The sequence below is a fragment of the Cygnus olor genome, chromosome 23, assembly GCF_009769625.2.
Source record: "Cygnus olor isolate bCygOlo1 chromosome 23, bCygOlo1.pri.v2, whole genome shotgun sequence".
Classification (NCBI taxonomy): domain Eukaryota; kingdom Metazoa; phylum Chordata; class Aves; order Anseriformes; family Anatidae; genus Cygnus; species Cygnus olor.
This window is the reverse complement of record NC_049191.1, coordinates 2,384,949-2,407,711: the sequence shown is the minus strand read 5'-3', so window position 1 is coordinate 2,407,711 and position 22,763 is coordinate 2,384,949. Positions and strand designations below refer to the sequence as shown.

At 42.2% G+C, this 22,763-nt stretch overlaps 1 protein-coding gene across 5 annotated transcripts; it reads left to right on the top strand.

The window, feature by feature from the left end:
* The first annotated feature begins 2,142 nt into the window (after positions 1-2,142).
* CLSPN (claspin) lies at positions 2,143-17,664 on the top strand. Of its 5 annotated transcripts, none has more exons than XM_040535076.1 (25): positions 2,143-2,259; positions 2,961-3,084; positions 3,654-4,105; positions 4,704-4,868; positions 5,211-5,279; positions 5,513-5,585; positions 6,154-6,262; positions 6,741-7,282; positions 8,193-8,384; positions 9,277-9,467; positions 10,053-10,252; positions 10,396-10,460; positions 10,883-11,085; positions 11,557-11,717; positions 11,813-12,039; positions 12,200-12,311; positions 12,703-12,781; positions 13,105-13,199; positions 13,842-14,006; positions 14,097-14,218; positions 14,418-14,545; positions 15,061-15,166; positions 15,680-15,762; positions 15,977-16,138; positions 16,340-17,664. In XM_040535076.1, the coding sequence occupies exons 1-25, from the start codon at positions 2,230-2,232 to the stop codon at positions 16,451-16,453; spliced, it is 3,969 nt and encodes a 1,322-aa protein (XP_040391010.1). In that variant the 5' UTR covers positions 2,143-2,229; the 3' UTR covers positions 16,454-17,664. The 5 variants fall into 5 exon arrangements, with proteins under 5 accessions (XP_040391010.1, XP_040391008.1, XP_040391009.1 ...); XM_040535074.1 differs by having other exon boundaries at positions 12,197-12,311; XM_040535075.1 differs by having other exon boundaries at positions 10,880-11,085.
* Positions 17,665-22,763: the final 5,099 nt, after the last annotated feature.

Below are 22,763 nucleotides of genomic sequence, written 5' to 3'. Positions count from 1 at the left end.
AATCTCTGCCTCAAGAAATCCACAATACCAAGGCTTGGTCCTGCAAGATACTGAGTATGGCTACTCAAGACTATACTTCATGCATTAGAAATTCAAAAAAGCCAGCAAGCAATTAACCTGATAAATATTACAAACACGCTGAGGCATCCTGACTGCAAAGTAGCCAGAACCTTATTTCTGTGTTATTCCACCCTTATATTGAAAACACCTACATGTTTCCAGTGGTGAGGCCGAATCTGGTTATGACAGAAAAAGTTCCGATAGCTTTAGTTCTGAAGACGTTTTTAAATATCTCCCTTTAGAAGGCGTGGAAGGAATATATTATTTAGTAAAAAATAGACTCACAAACTGCCTTTCAGAAATATGAATCTTATAAAATGGTACCTTATCCAGTGCTTAAATAAAACACACCACACTTTAGTTTATAGAGTCGCCTTAATGGCAAATGTTTACCAAGAGTTACCAATTCTGTACAGCTGCCTTTCTGCACCAGGTGTGAGCAACAGAACTCTGAATCAGAGGAACCAGAAGTAACCTCACATAGCAGGTAGCTAATTTTTCTTTTTTTTTTTTTTTTTCAGTTACAAATGGAGTTACCTGCTTTACGTTTGTGAATAAATAATAGTATGAAATACCAGCGCATTTTATCTAAGCGTCTTCTATTTCTATGAACCTGTGGACTGAGCAACTAAAAACCCCTTTTCAGATCCAAGTATTTCACCTCTTTTACATGAAATTAAAACTCTCAAAAAGCTAGTGATAACAGCTGTGTGCTAAAATTCAAATTCTATGGCACAGCACTTTCCCCATGCGACTTTTTTCTTACAAGGTCTCAAAACCATAACAGAGCAATGGGATTACTGTCTTGAGCAAGTACAATGAACTGCTCAGTAATATTTTTCACTGCCAGTCTACCTAGAAAGATCCTCACGTTCTAGGAATTTACTGTGTAATGTGACCACCCTTAATTTGCATTGTCAGCTACCACTTACAAAACAGTATCAGGAAGCAAAGGTCTGCCCAGCTAGTGCTTCTTTCGCAAAGAACACAGTGTTTTTCAGAAACAGTGTTTTGCAGAAAAAGGACAGACTGCCTTAAATACTAGCCAAGTATTTTTGTTGACATTTGCACAACATTCTAAAAAATCCAAGGTTTTGTTTATTCACAAATGTATTTACTTTTTATTTTTATTTTTTTAAGCAAGTAGCTTTGACTTAAGTTGGGCCTTATTTTTCCTGTTTTTCTCTGACTCTTGTCTACCTAGTAGTCTGATAGTATCTTAATCATATCGATCAATGGTATTTTTGTAGTGCCAGCGTCTGTATCTCATGACTAACTCCTGTTCCAAGAAACTAGCCCTGTATTGTGATGTTTGCAGTAAGTTTCATGGACATTTGCTTTTCTCACTTCCTCCGTTCCAAGATTTGTTGGGTATATGGGAACCATCATAGTAGATTAGCCCATCTGTTCCGCATCCCCCTCAGAACTGTGACTGGTACCAAACACTTCAGCATTCATTTATTTTATTTATTTATTTATTTATTTTTCTGGGCTTTGCCTTCAGGGACAGACAGCAAATGTTTGATTTTAGTTTGATTTGGAAGAAAAAAAAACTACGTTCTACCAAGCTGACTGAGAACTGGAATCCAAACTCTGAATATCTTTAATATCAATATTTGAGTATCTCAAGGCACAGCCCCTAACGCTTCTCCTGGTGCCTGCTGCCCTGCCTCCAGCAGGAAGCTGCAAACCTCTCGAAATTGCTGTTTCTGGGGAAGGAAGGAAGGCCGATAGGCATCTGGCGGCCACCTAAACCAGATCAAAACGGTCTTAAACCAGATCAAACCGCTCGGCGCCTTTCTATGGCTTCCCAGGGCTCTGGGGAGGCTTCCCGAGCAGGTGGGCTCAGCTCAGGGCCGACCCCGGGCCCTCCCGTGGGGAAATGGCGGCGGGGACAGCGTGAGGTGAGGCGGCGCCCCCGACCCCCTCCCGCCGCCCTCCCCTCAGGCAGCGTCCACCCCGCCCTCCCCGGCCGGGCCCCGCCGCGCGGCCGCTGATTGGTCAAGTGCTCGCGAAGGGGCGGGACGACTCGGAGAAAATCCCCCAATAAAACGCCGGGAGGGGAGGGGCCTCTAGGGAGGTGCTGAATTGTGATTGGTTGCTTCCCGCGGTGGGCGGAGCTAGGGCAGCGCGCGAAGACTCGAAGCGGTTTCCTACGCGGCCCGGGCCATGGCGGAGGCGGAGGCGGCTCCCGCTGAGGTGAGTCTCGCCGCTCCGCGCCGCCGGCTGAGGGCGGACACGGGGCTCATGCGGGCGCGGCGCGGCGGAGGGCTGGGAAGGGCGGCGAGCGAGGCGGCGGCGGCTCCCCCTTGGCTCCCGGTGACACCGCGCCCGCCTCCCTCCTTCCCTCCCTTATTGGCGGAAACTACACTTCCCAGCACGCCCCGCGGCGGCGGCTCCCCGCACTTCCGCCTCGCCGCCCGCGGGGCGTGCTGGGAAGCTTGAGCTCGGCCTATCCCTGCGGATGTACGCGGGGAGGGGCGGGGCCGGGCCGCGGGACGTGCTGGGAAGGCGGCAGCGAGGTGGGGCGGGCGCGGCGCATGCCGGGAGCGCGCGGGCCGGGGCCGTCGGGGGCGGCCCCTGTGATGGGGGGGCGACCGTCGGTGCTCGGTGACCGTGGGGCTCCCCCAGCACGGGCTTTTTTTAATTTTTTCCTACTTGCGAGCTCAGCTTAAGCGTGTTTAAATACTAATAAAGCTTGTTGCGGTGTGTTCTTTCTTCATAAAGTGTAAATTAAGCGTGCAAATATCACGGTGTGCGTGGTGGAGGTGTGTGTGTGTGGGGGGATCCTGCGCAGGGGCTGGGCGAGGCCTTGGGGCGAGGTCGGGCTCCGTGAGGCGCCGCAGCACGGGGGGCGCTTGTGGTGTTACGGAAAGGTGCCTGGCGCTTTGTGCTTGCAGCTCGAAGGTCCCGGTTCGGGCGTGCGGAAGAGCCCTGACAGCGACTCGGACAGCGGGCAGGGCAGCTGCGAGACGGCCTCGCCACGGCTCCTCCCCGCCGGGCCTGCGGCTCTCGGTGACAGAGGTCTGTGAGGTGTCGGGAGCTGGGCCCGCGGGCTGTCATCTTCAAGAGTCCTTTTTTTACAAATAAATGTGTAGGAAGTTGAGATTGGCTGACCTCTATGAATCCAAAATGCTCTCTTTTGTGGCTTAAAATATAGGCAGAAAGCTCAAAATCCGCCCCCCCCCCCAGAAAAAAAGTTTTTGAGGTACAGAAAGTGCAGTGGTAAATCGGATGTGTTTTATTTGCTTATTTCCTTTCTTTTCATGATTTTCTTAATCTACCAAATCTACAGTTTGCTTAATCTATGCATTTACTTACTGTAGTTTCATTATTATTTCAACTCACTAATATATCAGTGAAGGATTTTCTCTTCTGCCTTTTCTTTAACAAAGGCTTGGAACCTATAACATCAATTTGGATCAATTATCTGCTACACTATAGGGAGAAGTGGATTTTGAAAACTTGATTTCACACTGATTAGCTGTAGTTGTTGACATCTGTGAAATTTAACAGGCTGCTTGTTAATGAACTCGTGAAATTTACCTTTCCATAACATGCATCACTTCTTGTCTTTTAATATAATCTGTCAGATTCAGAGGAAGAGATTTTTGTGAGTAAAAAAGCAAAAAGCAAGAAGGTGCTTCAGGACAGTGAAAGTGAAGATGGAGAAGATGGTGGCTCTTCTGTGCAGAATGACGCTCTGGGTGGAGACATAGAAAGTGGAGAGGAAAAAGAGAACGTTCTTGTCCAGAAGAACAAAAAATGTCGTCGGATTCGCCAGCTTCTGCTGGATAGCGATGACAGTGACACTGGAGACCATTTGCAGATCGAAAACCTTGAAACAAGCAGAAGGGCTGTCTTGCCTGAGAAGGAGTTGGAAGAGGAGAGACCACTGAAGTCTGGGAAAAAATACAGAAAACATGAAAACAATTTTGAAGAAGAGATGATTAAAAAAAATGTAGTAAGATCTAGAAGGAAGGAGAGGGAGAGAAGAATTGCGTCCATCAAACAGCTGAAAAAAGAAAAGAAGCCTAGAGCAGAGGTACTTGTTTTTGGCAGAAATTCTCAGATGCTTTCTCCACTAAGTTAAATTGATAATTTTGTTTGATTATTTTGTTTCAGTGCTTCAGCATCACTTATGTCCACATTACTACAGGGGCTACAGTATAGAATCCACAAGGATCTGTTGTACACCCTGCAAGTCTACCAGTTTCACCTGCAAAGTACAAACCCTAATGCCTGATGACTTCACATTAGTGCATGTGGTGCGAGGCAGGAAATCTTTGAGTTTTGTTTCTAGCTCATCATGGACTTGTTCTGTGCACAAAGTGCTTTGTTTCGTATTTCTGCTTTTTGCTACACTGCCAGGCTAGTTTCTGGTGAAAACTTTGGGCTACTTTCAAATTTGAATTCTTCTCTGAATAAATGGCTGCTTGTGAGGCTGTGTATTGTTGCTATTTATAAAATATATATTTTGAGTGTAAATTTATTCTGTCTGAGCCATTATGTTAAAGCTGACATATACCTATTCTAATTTCTTTCATCAAGATCTTTTGACAGTAATCTTAAATTCATCTCAAAGAAATGAAGAGGATCTTCTGAAACAAGTTGCATAAATACTTTATTCTTGTGGCACACAGGTGGATGGTGGTGAGACATGTCCTTTTAATGACAGTGGATGTCTTCTTAATGACAAAGAACTTTTCGATAATGGCTTAGAAGAGGAAAATGCTTCGCTCCCAGAGGATGAAGAGTCAATAGAATCCATACGGGCGGCAGTGAAAGACAAAATAAAAAAATATAAGGTATAGTGGGAAGTGTTCTATTTGAGCATGTATTAAACTGTTTGACAAGTCTACTGTTCTGACAGAGGGTAAAACAGTCCTCTGCTTTTTGTTCTTAGAGATGGAGGACTGTTGTTCTTGAAAGCTGTAAAGATAATGCTACAGTAGAAGCTTTGCAAATCTAGCATAAGTATTAGAGAGGATTTTTGTTGGTTTATGAGAATACTCCAAATCCTGTTTTGATGCTTTAGCTGACGAGCTCTAATTCTGTACAATTATTTTGACTCTTGACTTGATTGCCCTTTCTAGTACCTGTAGTCAAATGTCTACTCAAATAAATGAATCTCTTACTGGTTTTCCAAGGGTGAAGGCTACAAACATGTGTCTGATGCTGAGAATGAGGATCCTATATCAAAAGAACCAAAAAGGAAGGTGAAGTATTCTTCTATTGTTTGTTATAGTGTATAATTAAAAAGCCCTTTTTTGAATTATCTTGTCTTTTCAACACTGCCCTATGTTTTTGTTGGTTTGCTGCTTTTCATTGTCAACTGGCTCCTTTATGCTGGCTTCTTTTTACTTGAAGGGGGGGGGGGGAGCTATTTAGAAAGTACAGAGTCCCATATTTTGCTTTCTGACTTCAGAGGCCTTTCTTTTCTTTCGTTAAGGAGCGGAAAGCAGCAAGGTTAAGTAAAGAAGCCATGAAACAGTTACATAGTGAGACCCAACGCCTTATTAGAGGTAAAACTTTTTTTTTTTATATGTAGATGGATATAAACTATTAAGAAATTTGGGGGAGAAACTGAAAGAATTTTATCTGAAAAGCTAGATCCTTCTCTTGCCTGGGATGAATTACTTAGGGTTGAAGGGTACAAGACCGTTTTTAATCAAGCACCTGTTTAAAGGTATCTTTGTTACAAAGGGGTGGAAAATCCTCCTGCAAACATAGTATCTTCCTTTATCCTGTAAACTTCCCCTTAGTGAGTTGTGCAAAGTTCATGGAATACTTGGAATGTTTGATATGCGTGCAATAAAATTGAAACTGGTTGTGCCATTCTGATATTAACATCACAGTTCATTTCCTAATGAATCCACGGGCATGTTACAAACTTGGTCTTCACGACTTGCTGTTAAAATGCTTCCCAGACAGCAGTGTTTGTTGTATTTGAGTTTTAACTGTGCACTTTCTGCCTGGTCAAATGTCTTTGCTGCAAAATACTTGCTATTTCAATTCTTTGAATTTCAGAAATGAGAAGTAGATGTCTTAGATGACTTTTTAAAATTTTCTTCCACTTTGTTTCTTTGGTAGAATCATCTGTGTCTCTCCCATACCACGTGCCTGAGGCCAAAAGCATTCATGAATTCTTCAAGCGTCGACCTCGACCAATGTGTGAAGGAAATGCCATGGCATTGCTGAAGTAAGGACTTAAACCTTCCTTGTGTGTTTTCATAAACGTTGAGGATATCCCAGCTTTGCTTTTTGGGATAGCCAGACTTTGTAGTAGGCGTGCTATAGGACCTGTATCATGTGCGTACACCTGCTTTGCCTGCAGCCACATAATGTTTCCAGGTTAATTTTAACTGTTGCTTTGACTGGAAAGTCCTAATGAGAAACTACTACTTTTTCTTCAACTGTTTTAATACCATAAATGCCTTGAAATTTAAGGCATGTCACTGTTAACAGGTGGCAATATTGCAGTTTTGACACTGTCATACCGCTGGGGTAGTCAGGACCTAGTAGCAACCCCAGATGAAGTAATATGCCCTTTTGTCCTTCACCTCTTCCTACACGTTAATGAGAAGAATTAGAAAATTATTTCTTTCTGTCCTTGTTCACAGCCTCTTCTCCCCTCTCAGAATAGGCACAGATTTTTTAATTCTTTCTGCCTTTATTAGGTCCACTAAATACCAGCTCACCCTGAATGAAGAACCTGCAGGCACTAAGACCTTAAGTGCAGATTGCAAAGATGGGCAAATAAGAGGTGGTCAATCAGCAACTAATGAACCAGAAACAAGCCTTGGCAGAGAGATGGCTGTGAACAAACCTCTCCCTGATGCAGGGGAGAACTTGACAGAAGACTGTACTGAAAAACCCCGAGAGAATGATGATGATTCTTGTACTGTTACAACTGTAACAACCGTGAGTAATGCAGAAGAACAACAGCACTCTAACTTCGTAAGCACTGACAGCAGTGAACAAAAAGAGAATGAAATTCCTCTAGCAGTTGGAGGCAATGCCCTTGAGCAAAGACATGAAACAGCACCGGGCCTAGAAAGCAATCAACAGGTGGGGCCTGGATTGGTGGCACAACCTGAAAAAGTGAGGAGGTCCAAACTGGATAAACTTCGTGAACTGGGAATAGACTTGACCATCAAGCCAAGAATCTGCTCTGACAGTGAATCCTTCATAAACCTCGATGAATCCGATTCAAATAAAGGTATAATTGTTAGTGCTGAAATCCTGTCAGATCTACCCAAATCGCCAGAGTAAAACTGAATTTGATTGGAAAACCTTTGAGAAACAGTAATATTCAAAAGCTTGAGGGAATGCTTAGTCCTAACTACTTAAGGTTGAGTGACTTCGGTTCCGTTCTGCTGTAGTGAATTATGCTTGTACTTAAAGCACATGGGAGCACTTTTTCAAAGTGATTCAAAACCAGGCATGCAGTAGTTATCCAGAAACAAAACTGCCTTGTGTTTCATAGTGCTTACAACTGATTTTGCTAGAAGGCAAGGCTGGATAGTAAGGAAAAATTTACTTCTGCAGCCATAATGTTTTGAATGTCCTTTAGGTACTGGAATTTGAATGTTTATTCATCAATATTAAATAGTTCACCTTGTTGCTAGGAGGGATTGCAAATGATTAGGCAATTTTGCAATTCCATTATATCTATTTGTATTAGGAGATACAAATAGGATGTCTGGATTGGATGCTGCTTCCATGCGTGCAGAAAACTGACCTCTGCCATGAAACAGTGACTTATTTGTCAGCCATCAGTCTGATTTAAAAAAAAAAAAAAAGTTAATAAATTTAGAGATGTCTCGTGGCTGGAAGGGTAGAGTGGAAGTGAATTAAGATCTTGTGGATAAATCATAGTCAATGGTAAGGTCATTTAATATTAACTAACATCCATCAATTACAAGTTACAGCAAAAATATTCTGTAACGATGTGTTATTAGTCAAGTGGAATTGTTTTACAAATATAAAAATGTTAAAGGTTTAGGGTTTTTAATTAACTTCCTTAAAAAAAAAATCTCAAGGCATAGTCTAGATACAAATGTAGTGCTTGATGATTTTAAATACTATCAAATTGATTTAATTTGCATTTAATTAATTTGTATTTCAAGAATTAGAAGCCTTGAAAGCACGTTTCTTGAAGCACACTCTTCAAACATCAAAATCCAAAGTTGAACGGACCATAAACATCAACATTATTCGTAAGGAGACGACATCTGAAGGGAAAGAGGAGCTAAAAGCAGACGTCGTGCCGGCAGTGTTAGTTTCAGAGAGTGTGGATGAAACAGTGCACACAAAGCCAGGTTGGTCTAGGAGAAGTAATGATGCTTGATTTGGAAATTGCTTTTTTTTTTTCTTTTTTTCCTTTTTTTCCTCTCCTGTTTCCCCGGCTCCTAGTACTGCCCCCATGAAATACAGATGAATGAATCTTTATTTGCAAAATTAATTTGTTTAGATTTTCCTAATGGATATCGCCGTTTTAAGAAAAAACCTTGATTAGACCTCATAAATAGCACTAGCCAGTGTAGATCAGGTTGTCACAGTTAGATTTTTGTTAGTGGTTCTATGGATTTCTCCCTATCCTTACCAAAATTTTATATGAAATATGTATTCACATTATTTTCCAACAGCCCCTCTAAATGTAACTCTCAGACTCAGTGTGAAGAACTATTCTTATTTGGTAGATCTCTCGTGCTTCCTTAATTCTATACAGCATTTCCTACTAAAAATGTATAGAATTGCAAGCAAGAATGTCTGTGGAAAGTGACTCTCACATGGTATCCCTCAAAAGAAATAGATCATTTGGCTGATCCTATGGGCATGCATTATTTTTAGCTGCTCTTAATTATTTCATGTGCTGTAGCACATCTGCCCATGGCAACTGGAAGCTGTTGCTCCCAAAAGACCCAGTGGAAAGACAGAGCCTATTCTTATGCAGAGGGCTGTGCCCGTGGCATTTATGGATAATGAGGAATCTTGATAATTCATGAGATTGTGTCGCTTCTCGAAATTGAGCTCATTGAAACTAACTCCCTAGCTCTTCCAGCTGGCAGATCAATTCATAAAAACACTTAAAAACATTTTTTTATTCCCTTTTTGTGTGTGTAACTGCATTAGATTGGATACTTGAAGGCAATGAAGTTAAGGATTCTTTGTAGTACATCTAAATATACTAATTTATTCATTTCTGTCCAGGTGAAAAGCTACAAGTGCTGAAGGCTAAACTCCAGGAGGCCATGAAGCTCCGCAGGATTGAGGAACGCCAAAAACGGCAAGCATTGTTTAAACTGGATAACGAGGACATGCTGGAGGAAGAAGAAGAAGAGGAGGAGGAGGAAGAGATGACAGATGAGTCTGAGTCTGAAGAAGAAGAAGGCAATCATGAGGTTTGCATGCGACATTTTACATAACTCACTCAGCTTCTCAATTCTGCTGCCTTTCCACAATCAAATTAAACTTCTGTACACTATTAATATTGGGAAATTGCCAGTAATTCTTAAAAATTTGAAAAACAAGAGAGAATTTAATTTTTTTAATTCAGTTTAAAACTGAATATATTAGTATTTTCTTTTTTTTGCCTAAACAGCATTAAAAACAGATATAAGTATACAAAAGATTCTTGTGCCACCTATATAAAGAGTCTCCAGGAAACTATATATAAAATGGCTCCTTGGCTCATTCCTACCAGGGGACAATTTCTATGTATGCATACCTAATTGGTATCACCTTCCTGATCTGGTATGGACTTTGCCGCAGCTTTTTGTTCTTTAAAAAGGGTCAGAACAACATGGCTGTTTAAAGTGCCTCTATACCAGTTGTCTTAGAGTAAAACAGGGACATGGAAGAACCGACAATGTAATTCAGTTTTGTCCTCTATATGTTAAAATATTTTCTCATAAAAGCACACAAAGAAGGTGACAGATCAAAGCAATGGTCAGCATATATCTGATGTATTTGTGGATGCTCTTTAGACTCTGGAATATTTGCTTGATGAGGCAGAGGAAGACGATGATTCAGAAGAGAAACATGTTGAAGACGGTGATAAAGAGACTGACAAAGAATCAATCGATGGAGAAAAGGTGGAGCAATCTGTGCACTGTGCTTCTGTTCCTAAACCACCTTCAACAGAGTCTACATTGATGCTTTTTAAGGACAGCTCCTCCAAAATGGGGTAAATAAACAAAACTTTAAAAATGGTGGCTGAGAAATTTTAAATTTAAGATACATGGTGGATATTTTTGATACTTAGTTTTGTTTTTTTTTTTTGTAATTAGTTATCATCTATACTAGCAAATACCTTTTATTTAATTGCAGATACTCTCTTCCTGAAGAGAAACTTGAAAATGAAGAAGCTGCAGACAAGGGATCTACCAAGTTAGGTAAAGCTGAAGTGCTATTGAAGCTAGCAGTTATTTTCTTTTTTTCTTTCACATGGCACGTGTAGAAGTTTCTGTTCGGGTTTGGTATTTGATAGTTTAGTTATTTCATCACCTGTATATTTAAACATTATGACTATGAAAGTTACGACACCTGAAAATTTAGGAGATCTTGAAAAAGCCAGGGGAAAATCAAGTTCAAAATTATACTGGGGAAGAATATAGAAACAAATCAATAACGTGTTGCACTTTTTAAACTGAATTCCCTGAATCCTTTAGGGAAAAAAAATCTAACATAAGTGCAAAATGATGAATTTTTAGCAAGGTGCCTATGTTGCAAAATAGTATCCTGAGGTTTTACTGGATTACAAAAAAAAAAAGACAAAATAAGCATTATATTTAAGTATTTCCCTTCTTTTCAGAAGATGATGATTCCTTTTCTCTACCAACGCCAGCAAAAGAGAATAGCCATAACAGCAGCTTTGAGTTGATTGGCTCAATGATTCCGTCGTATCAGCCCTGTAACAAGCAGATGTCGCGTGGAGGGAACTTCTTGTCTGCAGCAGGAGGTTTCAGGTCACCTTCCCCAGGCTTCTTCAAAACAAGCTTTATCAGCTCTGCTTCCAAGGTAAGGTTCCTGTCATACATTAACACGATGGATAGTGAATAAATGTATCTTATGACTGTCACGTATATCAAAAAATAACACCAGATGAAGACATTGAGTCAAGTGCCTTTATATGAGTAAGATTTTGGAAAAGCAAACTGTCCCTGGAGCTTAAAATGTCTCGACATTGGAATGGATAAGAATGTTATTATAAAAACTTCTAAAACATCAAAGAAGAGATGCTATAATCTGGTTTTGATTTCTAAACTATGCATGTTGACATATTTTTAAGTGTGCTCACATGGACTGTACAACATTTGACATCAGTGAACTCTTATGATTTATCAGAGCGATGTGGAAATACTTTAACTTCTTTTTAGCCTGCATGGTCTTTATCCTTTAAAACAGATTAAATATTTTATCCAATTCTCACTTTTGATTTCTAAGATTGCAGAGTAAATAACTTGTATATTTTTACCTTTCTTTGCATAGAGCTCAGGAAAGACGTCTGAACCCTCTCTTCCCATAGAAGACTCCCAGGACCTGTATAATGCCTCTCCTGAACCCAAAAGTTTATTTCCAGGGGCTGGAGAGTCACAGTTTCAATTTTCTCTGGAAGATGACACTCAAAGCCAGCTGCTTGATGCAGATGGGTAAGTTACAGGTGTAAAGAATGACATTTTGTGTCCTTTAACAGAAGTGGACATACAGAACAGCAAGGTTTTTCTAATTATGGACTTTGTTTCAGGTTCCTGAATGTGGGACAACACAGGAATAAATACCAGTCCTCAAAGCATCAGCTCACTCTAGCTAGTATGGATGAGAACGCAATGGATGCAAACATGGATGAATTATTGGACTTGTGTTCTGGACAGTTCAGCAGTCAAGCTGAGCATGTGCCAAATACCAGCAGCAACAAAAAGCAGCCCATGGAAGAACTGCTCAATCTCTGCTCAGGAAAATTTGTGTCTCAGAGTATGTCCTGAATTCTACTCCCAGCTTTGCTGGTGACTAGATTTATAAGCTTTACACTAACATATGTTTTAGTTCTGGTCACCAATGCAGAATGTGGAATGTTCTAAGAGTTAATACATATCTGTCTAATAAGTTGTCATCTTATTACTTTTTGTAGCAGGTTCTCCAACATGGGCTTCATCAGCATCTTCCAAGGCAGAAAAAGACAGTGACATAGAAGATCCGATGGCAGAAGCATTAGCGCTGTGTTCAGGCTCTTTTCCCACAGACAGGTTAGCATTATTCTTCAGAAACGTACAAAAGTTTATGGTGGTAGTCGTCTCATTTCACTAGTGACGTGTTTTCTTGTTAGATATCAATTCAAAATGGTGCAGTCAAAAATGTGGTCTGTTCTGGAGGCGAAGGAGAGGAACATAGCAAGTTGTTCAGTGATTGCTCTTTAAATCAGCAGCATATGCTGTTTTCCACAGCTACTGTGAAGGGAAATTCATCTTTTGTCAGCCGCATGACATTCAGGTGCTGGCTCTTTGAACAGTTCTAGATTATTCTCTCTAGAACCTGAGATCACCAGAAGCGATGGCTGAAATCTTGCCTTGGATTGTGGAAAGACATCACTAGGTGTCGAATGAGAGTGTGTATTTCTTTCATTCAATTTTTCCATAGGGAGGAGGAGGATGAGGAGCAAGAAGAACTTGGTGATTTTCAGCTTTTAACAGATGACAACGCCTTTGACAGTGAAGAGGTATGAACTGATAAAGCAAAATACTAGTGAATTCTGACCATGAAAACTCAATTTATCTACTTAATTTTTTTAATGTATCTATCAATGCAAGGTATGTTTCTTCTAAAATGAGTACTGAAACGTTTTTGAGAGCAATTTAGGTTATTTAAAATGTCTATATAATATTGTGATATACTGGATAAAGTGTCTTAGCATACTAAATCCTTCTAAAAATCTGTGGTGTTTTAGTCTATGTTTATTGACTGAGGGACAGAAGAAGCTGTCATTACAAAGCAAACCACTTTCAGAAATTCCTTCGTTTCTGAAAACTGTCTCTTTGACAGGATGAAAAAAGCGGAGACAGTGATGCTGAAGAAGCAGAAATAAGTGATGAAGAAGAACAACTGCTGAGACATAGACAGGGCTTGAAAAAAAAACTGTAAGTGTTTGTGTGTGCGTGTGTTTTATATCTTAATTGCCAGAAAGATTAGAACATAATAGCACTAGAAATTTAGTCTATGGTTATTTCTTCCCCAGCACTACTAGGTCAGATGCTGTTAGTATCAAGATGTTTATGTGGCTGTGTTGTTGGCTCTGGTTATTGTTTTTTGCTTTGGTGCTGTCATACTGCACGAGTTAACTACGTTGTTGGTTGGTTAGAGAGGATTACAGATGGAAATCAAAAGGCCAGGGTGAAAGCAATGCGGCATTTTTAATTAATTTATTTATTTTTTAACCAAAGGGGGGGTACAGGGGTATTGCTGTCATTCTTCGTGTGTTAAGGTCTTTATTTGTCCTAGCAGGGAAGACATCTGGTTGGCAGCTGTTGTCATCACATTTGCCAGGCTAGTGACGAGGAATCTGGTGGATGGCAGACGTTTGGGGTTGTTTTGCGTATAGAGCCTGCCAACACATATGTGCAAGAATGCAAGCCTTAGCCCTTTTGAAAACTAAAGATGAGTCGTCACTTCTTTTGCAGAATATTTGCTAATCTTACATCAAAAGATAGACCTCGTTTTCAGGAGACTCATGCGGTGGTCATTGGTCTACCAAACTAAACTCTTCTGATGTTCTTTGATAGAAAACTGCAGGATTTCATGGAAGATGAAGCAGAGCTGTCAGGGAGCGACGTGGGAAGTGAGGATGAATACGATGGCGAAGAGCTGGATGAATATGAAGAAGAGATTATTGATGAGGAACTCCCAAGTGAAGCGGAATTGGGAAATCAAGTACAGAAATTACACATGTCAGTGACAGTATTGGTGTATATTTGTGTGAGGTCATGGCTCTCAGGTACAACCTGGACTAAGCCTCTCCCTTTCTCTTGTGTTAATAGGAAGGTAGTGCTTGATGATGACAAGCGTCAGTTACGCATGTACCAAGAGAGGTACCTCATCGATGGTGACCTGCACAGCGATGGCCCTGGCAGAATGAGGAAATTCAGATGGAAAAACATAGGTGCCTTTCAGATCCGTTTGTAGTAGATGGGGGATGAAAGATTGGAGAGATGATGTATGTATTTAGAAAATAGGATTCACTCTTTCAGAAGAAAACAAAGTCTTCGAGAAATGTTTTTATATTGTTTTTTATTTTGTACTAGTCTGTATATGCCTCCTTTTAATTTTGATAGCTAACTATTTTTTTCCTCTCTGTCTAGATGATGCTTCACAGGTTGACTTGTTTCAGAGGGATTCAGATAACGATGATGAAAATGAACAGTTTGATGAAACCGAAGTAAAATGGAGGAAAGAGCGATTTGAACGAGAACAGTGGCTTCGTGAGCAGGTATTAGTTAGCTTCTAGAAAGGCATCTTGTTCAGTTCTTTGTACCATTGCTAGATGCGAAATTGCTATTTCCTCAAGTTAAAGTCTGGAAAAAATAACATTCATAGATAATCTTTGTTTTCCATCGTGAATTGTGCTCTTTCTCTTCCACAAGTATTGTACAGAGAAAAACTAATTCAGAAGGGAGAGGAAAAACAACTTTGTTCTCAAACAAGTCAGCTTCAAAATCAGAATAGTTTTTCTTATGCTGGGAGCACAACTGACCTAATATCGAATCTTGTAAAACTTGGGGTTTTGTCAGCTGAATGCGATATTAGAAGCTTGTTGCCCCTCAATAGATTGAGGATTATAAAATATCTAAGAAATTGCAATAAACTTTTATGATAGGAAGTAAATAAAAATGAATATATATATTTACATAATGGAAGGACTTGGTCTACATAAATTACTGAGCAAAGTGTTCATCCTTAATATTTTGTAAAACTGGAAAAGCTTGTATCTTCTCTCTGCTACAGAAGGAAAAAAATAAAGAGCAGGAGGAGGAGGAGGAAGACATCGGTGAAGACAGCCAATTCATGAAACTAGCAAAAAAAGTAACTGCTAAGTCCCTACAGAAGAAAGGTAGGCTTTCTGTTTTCAGTGCCTTAAGTTTGATAAATGTGTGTATATAATTAATAAAATAGCGTGTTACTTCTTGAAAACAGTTGCTCTAGAGTGGAAATAAATTCCTCTACATCTTTGTTTAGTCTTTTGTTCTTCATTTGCTTGCCTTTAAGTTGTGGAGAAGTAGACTTTAAGTGACATGCTGCCTAGTAATTTCTCCAAATATCTTAAGGAAAGATAAGGACTTAAGGAAAAGCTGCATAAGGTAGTGAAAATAAATTTAGGTTTTCCCTGATTGTAGTAGAAGCACGACTCCAAGTGTGCAAAGCTATTTCTAAACCAATTTTTCCCTTATAAACTATAGTACTAATTGCCAGAACAGCATCAGTTGTGCAGCTCATAGTATAATCTAATGTAGATTTTTTTTTGTCTGCAGTATTTACTGTCTATTTTCAATTCTGAGATGCTCAGTTTGATATAAAGTTATATTTTTCCAAACTAAACTGACATTCTCTTATTTGTCTCTGCTAGCAATCCCAGCTACAGTGGTACAAGACACAAAACTATTACCCAGGAACCCGTTTGAAACACTCAGACCTGCCAGTGACATCCAGGTAATGGTTCTGCCATTTCAAAACTGCTTCTGTAGAACACCTTCAAGTCAGCTGACCCTAGATTCTGGCCGTGTCTGATTTGTATGATAGTGATGAAATACTGTTAGCAAGTAAGAGTTTGTTGGGGAGTAGTCTTCTCTATTAAGAGTAGCCTACTAAAACAGCACTCTTTCTTTGTGTCAGTGTTTTAACGCAGCGTTTCTTTGTTCTTCAGATAAAAAATGGGTCTCTCTTGAACAGACCTAAAGCCGTCCTTCAGAAGCTAGCAGCAATGTCAGATCTTAATCCAAATGTGCCTCGAAATTCAAGGAACTTTGTCTTTCACACGCTTTCCCCAGACAAGAATGAAGAAGCAAAGGAGAAATCAAAACATCAGGTAAAGATTTGTGTGGGAATATGCTGCCAATTTTGTAGATTAGTTAAACATACAGACGCCAAACATTGCCAAGTAGTTAAGAGCATTGCTGTTTTAAATACTCTATGGCTTCCCATTGTACGGGTATGTGATCTCACACCAAATAACTTCTGTTTAAACTTGGAGAGTTTGTGTGTTCTAATTTCACTTCTTCCTCTGCAGGTGAAGAAAAGAGGTCCTACTGCAGTAATAACATCTCTGGCCAAATGTCCCAGGATTGACAGCACAGAGGACACAAGTCAAAGTCGAAGCATATTCCAGTTCTTGGAGAGCTGAAATTTTTTGTTTAGGGCCAGAATTTATTTCTCATCTGTCAGTTGCAGTTTGATTTGCAAATCTCTGCCAGCAATCACCAGGAAGCTAAAGGAATTGCTGTACGCTGTCCTTCCTGCTCCAGCTTTCTTCTCAAGTTCCAGTAATTTCCAAGCAAAGGTCTAGTTTATTCCCCTTGTTTTACTTAGTGCTCCGTGATGAGAATACAAAGACCATGCTTGGTTTGGAATGCTAACTTTGTCTCTCCCAAGCATTAAGGAAATTTACACTACCGTCTGCCATGCTCATAGACTCTCACGTGTTTCAATGGTATCAGTTCCATCTGAAAACACCATCCATGTGATAGATACAACTCAGAAATGCTGTGGTTAGCTTAAAGCACAGATGAAAGATTATTCCTGCAGGTTTAGGTAAGAGGAAAGCAGTATTAACCATGGCAGGATGTATGTTGTTTACATTTGCAGTACTAAGGTAGCTGTGGCTCCCTTCAGTGTCGTCTTTTCTTTAATGGTAAGCATTTATTAGCTTCATAACTTCAGAAGCTCTAATGTACATTTGTAATATATGTTTTTAAAAAGTCCACAGTCTTTTATAAGGCAGTATGATAAGGATTTCTTTCCCTTTTTCCTTTTTGTTTTTAAAATTTGTATTCATACACGTGCACATGAATGTGTGAGTGGGGAGGGAAGAATGTGAGTAACAGATACGGGAGAGGAAAAGGATGTGTGCGGGTTGCTTTTTTTTTGTTTGGTTTGCCCAAGTGAAAACTCTAGTAAATTATCTACCCCTTGTTTTCATCCAAGCTGTGCTTATCCATGACAAATCATCTACTTCTGAACAGCGAGAAATGGAAGGCCTTCTGTAGAACGAGGAAACTAGGTAATAAAGAATCGTTATTCACAGCTATTCTAAATAGTGTGAAAGAAACTTGAGACACAATATACACCATTTCTGACCTTTCTGATTATATGCTGAATGTGTTTAAAATAGACACTGTTATGGTAGTGCAATTAAACATCTAAGACTTGATGTCATGTATTTAGGCTGCCCGCTCTGTCAGAGAAGAATTGTGAACTGTAAATTTTGTAACACTGTAACCATATGCCTGGATGCCTGGTGTGCTACATGTAAAATATTTTACTGTATATTATGTTTATAAAGAATTATGGTACCAGTTGGAGTGCAATTTTACAATAAAACATGTTTTTAATTTTGGAGGCAGTTGGAATTAATTTACAGGATTTCACTCGGTTGTGTGTGTGTGTTGTTTTTTTTTTTTAATGTTCATCTATCTGCTTCCCTCTGTGCTTTTGTAGCCCTGACTGCTCCCTTCACCAGGAGCAGCTGCATTAATACTGGAATACAACAAAACAACCCCCTGCTGTTTATTGGAGTGTAAATTCTCAAGTCTTCTACTTGGTTTCAATTCGTATAAAGTTCTTGGTCCTAAGAATACATTTCTTTCTACTGCTTCAATAGTTCTGGTTTTGTTAGTTCCTAGACAAAACTTGCTTTATCATTGGCTTGAGGCGTGCTTGCTGCCGCTCATTACTGGGTTTGAAGTGGTAGGCTAGATGTGACATCTCAATCCAGCCTCTTAGAATACTTTTTCTTCAAGTATTTCAACATCCTTACTTTACTTTGTGTGTAGAGAAGGATGGAGTTCATTCCACTTGGCCACGCTGCTCCTGGCTATGCAGATGCAGTAACTTGGCTTCTGTAATCCTCTGTGTGAGCAGAAGCAGCTCCGAACTGAGGCCTCGCTGGCTGCTTTAAATTTACAAAGAAATCTGTTTGTTTACAGCTGTGATGGCAGCATTTCACTGCTGGGACTGAGCAGAGCGTGCTAAAGGCGAGATGAATGCACACAAGGACCAGAGCTGTGCAGTCCCCTCAAACAGCCAAAAAGTGAAGAACTGAAAACGGGGTTGGAAGGGCTGCACAAGCATTTTACTGAAGAAAAGAACAAAAACAGGTGCATGTGAATGGAATAAGTTGCTGTAACAGTGCACGCATCCCTGGAAGCTTTTGCAAAATATAATAGTTGGACATACCAAGCCTGTTTCGGGTCGTTCTAGCAATTTTTATATCTGGATTTTAGGGATGGGGTTTGAAAAAGTTTTTGGGGAAGAGAATGGAGGAAGAAAGGTCTTTTCTGAGATGTCCTTTAAAGATCAGCATAAATGAAAGATTTCTTAATATGCAGTTAACTCTCTTTGTTTGCACTGGTTTCTAGGTTGTACTAATTCAGCAGCTTTACTGGACAGAAACATTAAAAGCTGCAAAATTCGGCACCTTTTATTAACTCTGCTGATATGCCTTCCACTAGAGAGCAGCAAGAGAATGCTCTTCCCCTAACCCAGGGGGAAGGAAATATGATTAAAGCTTAAACCATACTCTGACTCAAAGGGAAATTGTTACACTTTTCCGTGCTTTACAGCATTGCACAGAATTAAATTAGCCTCTTCCCTAATTAGACCTATAATTGCTACGTTTTTGCATCAGAAGGCAGTAGCTTGGAGAGCCGAGTTGAGGAGGAACACCTTCAGAGGGTTGGCTGTGCCACAGGGGTCTTACCAGCCTCTCCTCGGCGTGTGGCAGCCACAAAGCTGGCATTTGGTTTTTCCTCCCCTCAGAAAAGACCTGAGAGCCAGCCAAAAGCTGTTTTGCTTGTTCCTGAGCTCAGCTCCTAAGCAGAAAAATCCAACGGGGCCTGAAGAGCTTACACGCTGGAACGCGTTGAATGGGAAGGTTTCTGGCAATTGCTGTTCGGAGCAAACGTTCCCCCCACAAAAGCCTTTCAGGAGTTTAGGGTTTGTTAAATCCTACTGTTAACTGCTGCGAGACACTCAAGAAATGCCTCGTGCAGGAATTATCTTCCATGAAGTGTGTTTGGAGGAGGCAGTGATAGGAGGGAGACCTAGCAGTGCTCTCACCCGTCCTCGCGCCCTCGCCCTGCGTCCAGCCTTCCCTGGGCTGGCCTCCACTGCCTGTCTGGCACGTTCGCTCAGCCTCAGCTTCTCATTTTCAAGTATCGATTCTGCTCGCCCCTCCTGGCACTGACACGCTACGGTTGTGCTAACGTGGAGAGAAAATCTCCCCCTCTTGCTGCTGGAAGCGCCGGGAACTGTCCCGGCCTGGCCAGCCCGGTGGCGATGGGGATGTGACCGATGGGGACATGGCCGATGGTCAGTGCGAGGAGGTGCGGGTGGGAATGAATCCTGCCCGCAGCCCCAGGGCACGGCAGCAATGTGTCCGACACTTGGCTCCTCACTTTTCCCATCTAATCGTCCCTTGGGCTAATTCCCAGCGGTTTTTGCTCAGAGCTGGGGTTTGTGGGGTCTGGTTTTGTCAATGCATGAGATGCAAGGCCTCTTAGAGCCAGTGCCTTGGTAGGACAGAGGATTTTTATCCTAGTTAAGCAGCTGCAATAACTGCACATCTCCATGCCTCAGTTTCCCTTACCCACAAAAGGACGGGAGGAATAAAACCTTTGAGATTTGGCCTGCCCCTAAGCTGCACTTTGGAGCCTTGAGGAATGGAGTGCTGCTAAGTACCGGTATCGCCCACTGAGTTTGCAGGGGAACGAGCTGCTAGGAACGTAAATGACAGCAAAGAAATTAAAAAAGAACTTATAATCAGGGGAAGGAATGGTCTTCGGTCTGTGTTAAAGGTTAACATTGCAGACACGTTTATAATCATAGCTTTCACCACTGCGCAGCTCCTCGGGGGCTCGAGGCAGTCACTGAATTATGTTTTCTTTGCCTTTTTTTTTTCTTTTTGCCAAGAGACTGAAAGGGAGAGAGGAAAAAAACTATTTGTTTGTCTTGTCTAATTTAATTTATGTTATTTATCAAACAGACAGGTTATTTGGGAAACCAGATGGACCCAGGCTAAAATCATCTGTATTTCCAACATGTGAAAAATTGTGTCAGAGTGGACACGTGAAAAGAAGCGTGCTGCATGTTTTGTGGGTGCTTATCACACGAGCTTCCGAACCTCATCTGTCCCGGGTCTGTAATCAGTTGTCCCAGACCCAATACGAGGGTTAAAGGACAAAAAGAGCCCCGGGCACCCACACAAGTGTGGATGGGGACAGGGCCTTCTCAAACACCCGTGTCACAATTATTTTCCCCCGCTGACTTTCAGCCCTTCCATTAGCTGCCTCGTGGGCCCTTTCTCCAGGAGGGGTGAATGGAGCACAGTTTTGGGCTCAGGAAAACGATTTTAGTGTGTTCTTGGTTTTGGGAGGGGGCAGGCGATGAGTGCAGCATCTCTTTTTCTTCAGGTTCCTCACTGCTAGGAAACACAGAAAATAGAGCAGCAGACATAGAAGGGGGGCAGGAATGGCCACAGTCTGACTGAAACTGAGGAGATAATTTAAGAAATTAGGGAGTGCGATGTATGAACAGAGTAAAAGAAAGCAAGACTCTTCTGTTACTAACAGACTAGTGCTTTCCTCAGTAAGAAGAAAAACACAGAGCAGGAAACACCACCTGCAGGACCAATAATTCGCAGGTGCGGGCCGGGGAGCGCAGGTCGACCCGAGCACACCTCTGGTGCCCGTGCTTAATTAGTGGGCCGCAATCAGCTGGAGCCCTTCCTGAAGCAAATTATTTAAAAAGCTGGGGGTGAAAAGTGGGGCTGAGGAAATGGAGAGGTGAGGAGTGAGGGAGCTGCTGGCTGGGGCAGGGTTCCCAAATTATTTCTTGGTCATGGACCTGAGCACCCAGTGGGCCCAGCCCATGGGCTCCGGGCCCTGCAGAGCCCCAGGGAGCTCTCAGGGTGTGCAGGGGCTGCCGGGGAAACAGCCTGGGGACCTGTGGCAGGGCTGGGTTTATTGGGCAAAACTTTTGTTCTGCATTAACTATTAGTCGTTAATACTAATTATAACACTGCATGTGCTCTGTGTGGACAGATGTTGGGTCCCAGCGGGCTGTTATTTTCTCTTGTATCATCCAGAAGCCCAATTTATGGCTAACTCCAGCTATGCTTCTCCAGACAGCAGAGGCCTGAACCAGCAGTAATTAAAGAAAATGACATAAAAGATTGCCCTGCATGGGAGAGGGGCGAGGAGCAAGTCTCACTGCTTCGCAAGAGATTAATTTTATTTTTAGCTAATATTTTTTTCCCTGCTCCTCAAGGCTGTTTTCATGCAACATGCTCTGTGCTGCTTCCCCTACAGTGCCCCATTGATTTTCAATATTTGATGATGTTCGTGCATGCGGTGATGAAGGATGGGTATCGGAGAGGCTTGTCCCCGTGGGAGGGTGATACATGCGCCCTTCACCTGTGTCCTCGCAGCACCCGAGGAGACACTGGGGAGCTACTAGGACCACCAGGCACCTTTCAGGCTGTAATTTATGGGGAGACCCTTGGAGGGGAAATGTGCCTGGTGTCCCGTGAGCAGCCCCTGCTTCTCTCCTCGGCCTTGCCGTGTCCCTGCCATGGGCACTGTTTCCCCTGTGCAGCGTCTTTCCCCGGTGCCTCATTTCCAGCCCCCACGGTCAGTGGAGACTGATTTCTGTGCAGGAAGTGTAATTAATGGCTGAGGCACTAACGCCACCTCCCCGGCTGCTCAGGATATTAATAGGTGGTATTTCCACATTCCTATTTTACATCAAGCCTGAAGGGGGGCTTTGAAAACCCCCGACCTTCCACAATTAAACACCAGATCAGAAAAACGGCTTTTCCTTCCTTCCTTCGCTTCTGCCTCCCAGTCCAGTGAGGTGGGGCAATCCCCAGGTAGGGACAGGAGTGGATTTTTCCTCATTTTTCAGTGCAGCGGAGAGGCACGGTGTGGATGAGATGTCACCAATTCCCCCAGGGTTCCTCCCGCTTTGCAAGGCAGGAGGGGTGGGCAGCGGGAACCCGTCCCCAGCGCTGTGCCCTGCTGGTGCCAGCTGCTTGGAGCAGACTTTGTACTTTAATGTCAGCACCAACCCAGCACCCCAGGATCTACATCCTTGTCTCGGTGGCTCAAGAAGTGAGCCCTGGCACCTCGTCTTGGCGAGGAAAAGCTCCCAGGGCAAGGCAGCAGCGGGGCAGGGACAGGATCCTGCACATGGGGACGTGGTCCCAGCCCTAAACTGCAGTGGGATGTGGGTGCAGACATCTCAGGAGGCTTCTGCTGCAGTCTGTGGGCTGATTCTCGAGGTGCCAATGCAGGACACTTGTCTGTGCCCCAACCACAGCCAGCATCTCATGCAGGACGCACACCCTGGGTCAGTGAGACGGGAAGCCGAGTCCCCAGCCACGCCAGACAAAGGCAATGCAAAACCAAAATCAACCGATGCAAAGGAGATGATAATTA

What these genes read in the sequence shown, in the direction of transcription:
- CLSPN (XM_040535073.1), top strand. Translation starts at nt 2,230, where the DNA reads ATGGCGGAGGCGGAGGCGGCTCCCGCTGAG. An exon ending in TAAGTCCCTACAGAAGAAAG is followed by an intron (nt 15,167 to 15,679) that starts GTAGGCTTTCTG and finishes TGTCTCTGCTAG; the next exon opens with CAATCCCAGCTACAGTGGTA. An exon ending in GACCTGCCAGTGACATCCAG is followed by an intron (nt 15,763 to 15,976) that starts GTAATGGTTCTG and finishes TTTGTTCTTCAG; the next exon opens with ATAAAAAATGGGTCTCTCTT.